This window comes from Tachysurus fulvidraco, chromosome 23 (genome assembly GCF_022655615.1).
Source record: "Tachysurus fulvidraco isolate hzauxx_2018 chromosome 23, HZAU_PFXX_2.0, whole genome shotgun sequence".
Taxonomy (NCBI): Eukaryota; Metazoa; Chordata; class Actinopteri; order Siluriformes; family Bagridae; genus Tachysurus; species Tachysurus fulvidraco.
The window spans coordinates 658,522-666,021 of NC_062540.1; the positions used below are offsets into that span (position 1 = coordinate 658,522).

The 7,500-nt window shown below is 44.2% G+C and overlaps 1 protein-coding gene across 1 annotated transcript in view; it reads right to left on the reverse strand.

The window, feature by feature from the left end:
* Positions 1–589: 589 nt before the first annotated feature.
* The window catches only part of LOC113653028 (nephronectin), an 8,588-nt gene continuing 1,677 nt past the window's right edge, over positions 590–7,500 (reverse strand). The window contains exons 2-12 of the mRNA XM_047806850.1: positions 5,919–6,019; positions 5,592–5,684; positions 4,802–4,921; positions 4,066–4,185; positions 3,771–3,905; positions 3,412–3,498; positions 2,668–3,246; positions 2,000–2,089; positions 1,771–1,869; positions 1,262–1,530; positions 590–1,186 (exon numbers count right to left, since the gene is read on the reverse strand). Of these exons, the coding sequence (XP_047662806.1) occupies positions 1,085–1,186; positions 1,262–1,530; positions 1,771–1,869; positions 2,000–2,089; positions 2,668–3,246; positions 3,412–3,498; positions 3,771–3,905; positions 4,066–4,185; positions 4,802–4,921; positions 5,592–5,684; positions 5,919–6,019 (1,795 nt within the window). The 3' untranslated portion in view covers positions 590–1,084. The remainder of the gene's footprint in view (positions 1,187–1,261; positions 1,531–1,770; positions 1,870–1,999; positions 2,090–2,667; positions 3,247–3,411; positions 3,499–3,770; positions 3,906–4,065; positions 4,186–4,801; positions 4,922–5,591; positions 5,685–5,918; positions 6,020–7,500) is intronic.

Sequence of the window (7,500 nt, forward strand, 5' to 3'; positions counted from 1 at the left end):
GACAGCAGGGGGCGCCAGAGTGATGACTGAGCTCAGGTCCACGTCAAAGAGAATGCTTAATAATCATTAAAAGACCCATTTCTGTAGTTTTACTTAATAATGAAGACATGAAATCTGGAATAACACATTATTTACTGACCAGGGGATGGATTCAGGTCATGTGTCATGACTTACAACCTTAACCTTTTGCTAAGGTGTGCAGTGAAACAAAGACACTCATTAGGTTTGCTTACTGGAATGTCTTTACACACACACACACACACACACACACACACACACACACACACACACACACACACACACACACACACACACACACACACACACACTCGCTCTCTCTCAGTGTGTGGGTGGAGTTTATCTGTATGATGATTTATAAAGCACACCTGCTTTAATCTCAAACACATAATTTACTTTGTGTGTGTGTGTGTGTGTGTGTTTGTGTGTGTTTAAAGACATTCCAGCAAGCACACACACACACACACACACACACACACACACACACACACACACACACACACACACACTCAGACGCTGCCTGTATACTGTGATCCATTCTGTGATGCATTGCAATAAAAACAAGAGACTATTTTTATAAATAATAAAGTGTATGTAATTTTATATGTTAATGAGCAGAAAGTAAAAATATAAACATATGCCATAATGAAACAAGACGTTCCTGTGGTCCTGAAATTAGAAACTGTTCCTTCCCATCATGAGAAAGTTCCTGTATCCATGAGAAAGTTCATGTAAAAAGATTCTTATATTCATGAAATAAACAGTGACATGCTTTGTGATTACAGGTAACAAATAAAATAACTTTTAATAACATGACCTTTAACCTCATAGTCAAACCCACACACACACACACACACACACACACACACACACAGTCACATACTGTCACAACACAACTGCTAAATAAGGCAAAGTGCTTTTTTTGAACCTGAGGTCAATCCTGAGGTCACATTTGTAAAAACTCATAGTTGCAGTGTGTGTGTGTGTGTGTGTGTGTGTGTGTGTGTGTGTGTGTGTGTGTGTGTGCATGTGCATGTGTGTGTGCATGTGTGTGTGCGTGTGTGTGTCAGTCTTGTCCTGTGTTACTGCACACTCCTTTGTGTATGCTCACGTCATCAATGCCGATCTCTCCACTCCGCCCCTTCCTCCTCTCTCCCTTAAACACCACCTTAACACAAGTTATAACTCATTATTAATATACCAGTAACCCCCCCCACACACACACACACAAAGACACACTTACACTTTCAATGCCCCTCCAAAGTGTGACTTGGGTGTGTCTCCACCCTTGCCCGCTTGTCCTTGTCCAGACTGCAGGACTGTGGCCCCACCCCTTTTTCACGAACACCTGCAAGGAGCCAATAAAAAGCCCTTGGAGGCGGTGCCTAAATGCCAGGCAAAGGTCTCTCCCTTTCCAAGGTGGAGGGGTGGGTGGGGCTAAAGGGATGGTGAGCCGTGCCCCTCTAAAACTTCTTCCTGTCTTTGGCTCTGGTACAGTGAGGTACCGCCCACCTGAGGATGAGTGACAGATCAGAAAGTAATGAGATGGTAAACATGGTGTAATGGGTTCAGAACAAAAAGGAAGTGGACAGTAAAGGTATGATTGCTTTAGGAAGTCTTAATAAAATGTAGATAATCCATTTTTAAAAACTACTATTTTAAGTTTAATAAATTAATTTTGAATCTATCTAATCTATGTTTTAGCATAGCTTATACAGCTAGCATTAGCTTAGTTGTGATTGGTCGCCTTGCCGTGTGGATCGGTTACAGTCACCCAGCGCAGATCTCCATCCCGATCCGTCATCCAACTGCACACACCCTGATCAAAAGAGCAGCTCAAAGAGCCAGAGGCTAAACACACACACACACACACACACACACACACACACACACACACACACACACACACACACACACACACACACAGTTCAGTGTTTATAGGGATTAAGGGCCTGGTCAGGTGCAGTGGTGTGAGACTCACCTGGATCATCACGTGCAAAATCTGCCGTGTTCCCCAACTCTATATCATCAAAGTCCAGCTCGAACACGTTCTGCTCCGGATTCCTCGGAACTGGAGGAAAAGAGAACGAAGTGAAAAGTGCTAGAATGAACTGAGTGGTGTCTTAAAGACGAGTAACAACACATTTACTATAGGAGAGTTTTAACCCTGAGGGTGTGGGGTACTGGTCCATACTAATGTGGACTGGAGGTGGGGGTGGGGGGTGGGGGGTTTCTATATAAAGATGCTTAACTCATGCTTGACTGTAATATAAACAGTTGAAGTTGTGATGGTTGCCAGATCCTCCACTGTGACACCTTTTCTCTTTACTGAAGTCTGACACACTGACTAATCTCCTAATATGGCTAAACACTACCCTTACACACACACACACACACACACACACACACACACACACACACACACACACACACACACACACACACACACACACACACACACACACACACACACACACACACACACACACACACACACACACACACACACAGAGCGGGGCCACAGCTCTGAGTTAAAGCTAATATCTAACAGCATGTCTTGGAAATAAACAAAGTGTGACTAGCATGCTAACATCAACAATTTTTTGTGTGTGTGTGTGTGTGTGTGTGTGTGTGTGTGTGTTCTCTCACTGTGTACATCTCCCCTTGGCCTTTGTGTGATCTCCTGTATGTGGTTATCCAGAGTGGTAGTGATTAGCTGAACTGTAGTTCTTGCCATGGCAGTTGGCACTGCTGTTGTAGCTACAGTGGTTGACACTGTTGTCATAGTGAGAGTGGTTGGTATTGTTGTCATAGCAGCAGTGGTTGGCACTATTGTTGTAGCAATCATAGTTGGTATTGTACTACCAGTAGTGGTTGGTGCTGTTGTTGTAGGGACAGCGGCCACTGTTGTACTAGCAAGAGTGGTCAGTGCTGTTGTCGTAGCAACAATGGTTGCTGCTGTTGTTATAGCAACGGTGGTTGGTGCTATTGATGTAGGGAACACTGTTGCTCTTTTCGTGGTTGTAGTGGTGGTCGCTGTTGAAGTAGTTGTTGTCGCTGATGTGGTTGTGGTTGTTGGTGAAGTTGTTGCTGTCATAGTGATGGTTGTCCTGGGCTTCTTAGTTGTGGTGAGTGGGCTGGTAGTTGGGGTTAGTGTTGCTATGGTAATTTTCGTTGTAGGTCTGGGGGTCAATGGCATCGCTGGATCAAGAGTCACTCTCATAACAGCTGCAAACAAAATAACAAACACAACTATTACTAACTAACTAACTAACTAACTAACTAACTAACTAACTAACTAACTAACTAACTAACTAACTAACTAACCAACCAACTAACTAACCAACTAACTAACTAACTAACTAACTAACTAACTAACTAATACACACTTACATTTACAGTCATGGCTCCATCCCCTGTTCAAAAGATTACATCTGCACTTTTTGGAGTTTGGCTTTTCATGGCAGGGGTTGTTCTTATCTAATAACAAACACACACACACACACACACACACACACACACACACACACACACACACACACACACACACACACACACACACACACACGATAATATCTGTAAAAAATTAACACAAGTTCAGTAGCAAGCTGTATGGTTTAGTGTGTTTGTGTGTATGCATGTGTGGGTGTATGTGTGTGTGTTGGTGTGTGTGTGCATGTGTGTGTGAGTGTGTGCATGTGTGTGTGTTTGTGTATGTGTGTGTGCATGTGTGTGTGTGTGTGTGTGAGTACCTATACACTGGTATTTGCCATTGATGTAGAGCAGCTCAAAGCCTTTGTGGCATTTGCAGATGTAACTACCAAATGTGTTCACACACTTCCGGAACCTTGGACACCTGGCCACACCCATCACACACTCATCAATGTCTGAAAACACACACACACACACACACACACACACACACACACACACACACACACACACACACACACACACACACACACAAACACACTCTAACATCAGATGTATTTGTGTAATGTAGGTTTTTTATTTGTGGACAATAAAATAAAAATTTGTGTGACGCACCAACACACGTCCTGAGGTCAGGGCCGAGCCGTAACCCCGGCGACGGGCACTGACACATGACCTCCCCTTTCATCACCGCACAGCCGTACTGACAGTTAGCCATCGCACAAGTCTGGCTGTCTACAATAATAACAATAATAACAACAACAACAAAGACAGTACACTACTCTACTAATAATAAATAGTTATGTTGTTCTTACAAATTCTTTATTACGATTAAATCATAGATCAACACACAAACACACACATACCCTCAACACACACATACATACCCCAAACACACACATACATACCCCAAACACACACATACATACCCCAAACACACACATACCCCAAACACACACATACATACCCCAAACACACACATACATACCCCAAACACACACATACCCCCAACACACACATAACCCAACACACACACCCCAAACATACACATACCCCCAACACACACACATACCCCAAATACACACATACCCCAAACACACACATACCCCCAACACACACACACCCAACACAAACATAACCCCAACACACACACATACCCCCAACACACACATACACCCAACACTCACACACACCCAACACAAACATAACCCCAACACACACACATTCCCCAACACACACACCCACACACATAACCCCAACACACATTAACACACACACACCCAACACACACACATAAACAAACACACAAACACAAAGTGTGTTAAATGAAGGTTAAAATGGAAAGACTGACTCCTGCAAGTGCCGTCGTGGGTCATCATGTAGCCGGTGGGACAATAACACTTATAACTGCCCACCATGTTCACACACCGGTGTTTACATGGCCGCGGCTTCAGCCCGCACTCGTTCAAATCTACACACAGACGCACACAGGGAAAAGAGAGAAAGTGTGTAACTGTTATATATGCACACACAGATAACACAGTGGTGGCTCAAGTGCTTTAAGTTCTGGATTACTGATCGGGGTTCAAGCCCCAACACTGCCAAGCTGCCACTGGAGGGCCCCTGATCACGACCCTTAACCCTCAGTGCTCCAGTTGTGCTGTATCATGACTGACTCTGTGCTGTAATGTAGATGTGACACATAAAGTCTTCCTTTATCCTACACACATTCACATGGATGGCATTGAGTTTGTAGTGTATCCAAACACACACACACACACACACACACACACACACACACACACACACACACACACACACTTTATATACTAAGGAACGTATACATGATCATTGTCTAGACGCACTGTCATGTGTGTCATGAACTTTACAAAAAAGACCCAAATGCAGGACATTCTCCATATTTCTTACATTTATGTATAACAATCTAGTGTGTGGGGTTGGGGGGGGGGGTAAAGGTCTGTAGGTATGATAGGAATCTATTTTAAAGGTGCATTTTCATCTTTAGCTCACACACACACACACACACACACACACACACACACACACACACACACACACACACACACACACACACACACACACACACACACACACACACACACACACACACACACACATACCTTGGTTGCAGGTCTTGCCCGTGTATCCCTGGTGACAGAGGCACTGATCTGGACCAACACACTCACCATGTTTACAGCCCAAATCACACACTGCTATAGATCAAAAAAGTTACAATGTGAAATCAGTTCTGTATTAGTTAACTTAACCACACACACACACACACACACACACACACACACACACACACACACACACACACACACACACACACACACACACAGACACACACACACACACACACATAAATAAAACAGCCTGCTTGAATACACAAATTCTTGCTGTGTGTGTGTGTGTGTGTGGGTGTGTGTGTGTGTGTGTGTCCTTACGTCTGCACTGTCCCCAGCTCTCTCGTGTCCAGCCCCAGCAGCAATCCACTCTGTTACCGTAATGACAAATCCCACTGGTTGAGGTCTCTCGCATGTCCCGCCTTTCACAGGATAGCAGCCAATCAGATAAATTTGACAACACTGTTTCACCTGTCTGCCTGTCTATTTGTGGACGTGACCAAACGTCTCACACTGTATCTTCCACAGCGACCACATAACTTACACACATTTTTTATTCGATTTTCACATAACATACTCAACTTAGCGCTAGCTTCATTAGTTCATTAGCACAAGCTCGCCTGTTGCTTCGTCACTCAATACAGTGAACACAGGGAGACATGATACACAGAATTATTCTCTCTCACTAGAATCTAGAGCTGTGTCTCAAATCAGCAGCCTCAAATAGTGAAAATAGTGACGTGACGTACGGCTAAGTACGGTGACCCACTCAGTTCGTTCTCTGCATTTAACCCATCCAAAGTGCACACACACACAGCAGTGAACACACACACACACACACACACACACACAGCAGTGAACACACACACAGCAGTGAACACACACACACACAGCAGTGAACACACACACACACACACACACACACACACACAGCAGTGAACACACACACACACACACACAGCAGTGAACATACACACACAGCAGTGAACACACACACACCGTGAACACACACCCGGAGCAGTGGGCAGCCATTTATGCTGCGGCTGGGGGGTTTCGGTGCCTTGCTCAAGGGCACCTCAGTCGTGGCCGGCCCGAGACTCGAACCCACAACCTTCGGGTTACGAGTCAGAATCTCTAACCATTAGGCCAGGACTTCCCCCAATCAATGTGAACCTGTTGCTTTTACTGTGACACTGTAGGAAACTTCAGCGTACAATTATGAACCTTTTATATTCTATGTGGAACCAAAGGAAGGTGATTTAGGACACGATGCCCTCCGATTAGCACTAAGTGTAATAACAATGTAATGTGTGTCGGTTTTTTGTTCTGACTCTTTTCTGTAATGGCTACATGCTAGCTAGAGAAAGCTCTAGTTGCACTTTAGCCAGGTTACGTAACAGATAAAATGACAGGTTTGTTAGCAACAGAGTCTCCACAGAATTACAAACAAAATGTTTTACAAGTCTTTTTTACAAGAAGAGTAGAAAATAAACTATTTTTGGACGCAGCTCGCTTGTAATTAAAGCTCCAAATGCAGATTTTATCAGTGGCTCTCGGTGTGGTACTTTTATCTCCCATGTTTTTTTTCCCGCAGGCATCTGTGTCGTTCTCATTAAAAACAGCTCCATGTGCTGCACATATTTCTGCTCCTGTATGGACTTGAGTTTCTCAGCAACATGATGAGCTGTCACGACCCAGCACTCTCCACTCACTCGTGAAAAAAATGCATCCCAACCCCCCACACAGTGTGTCCCTCACACACACACACACACACACTCACACACACACACACACTAGTTCCTCAATTGTTGAGTCATCAATAACGTCGCTGACCCCTGAGAGCACAAACATTAACTCCCCCAGGTAATAGTTTCTTTCACTCGATTCTGAGAAGTTTGTGCTC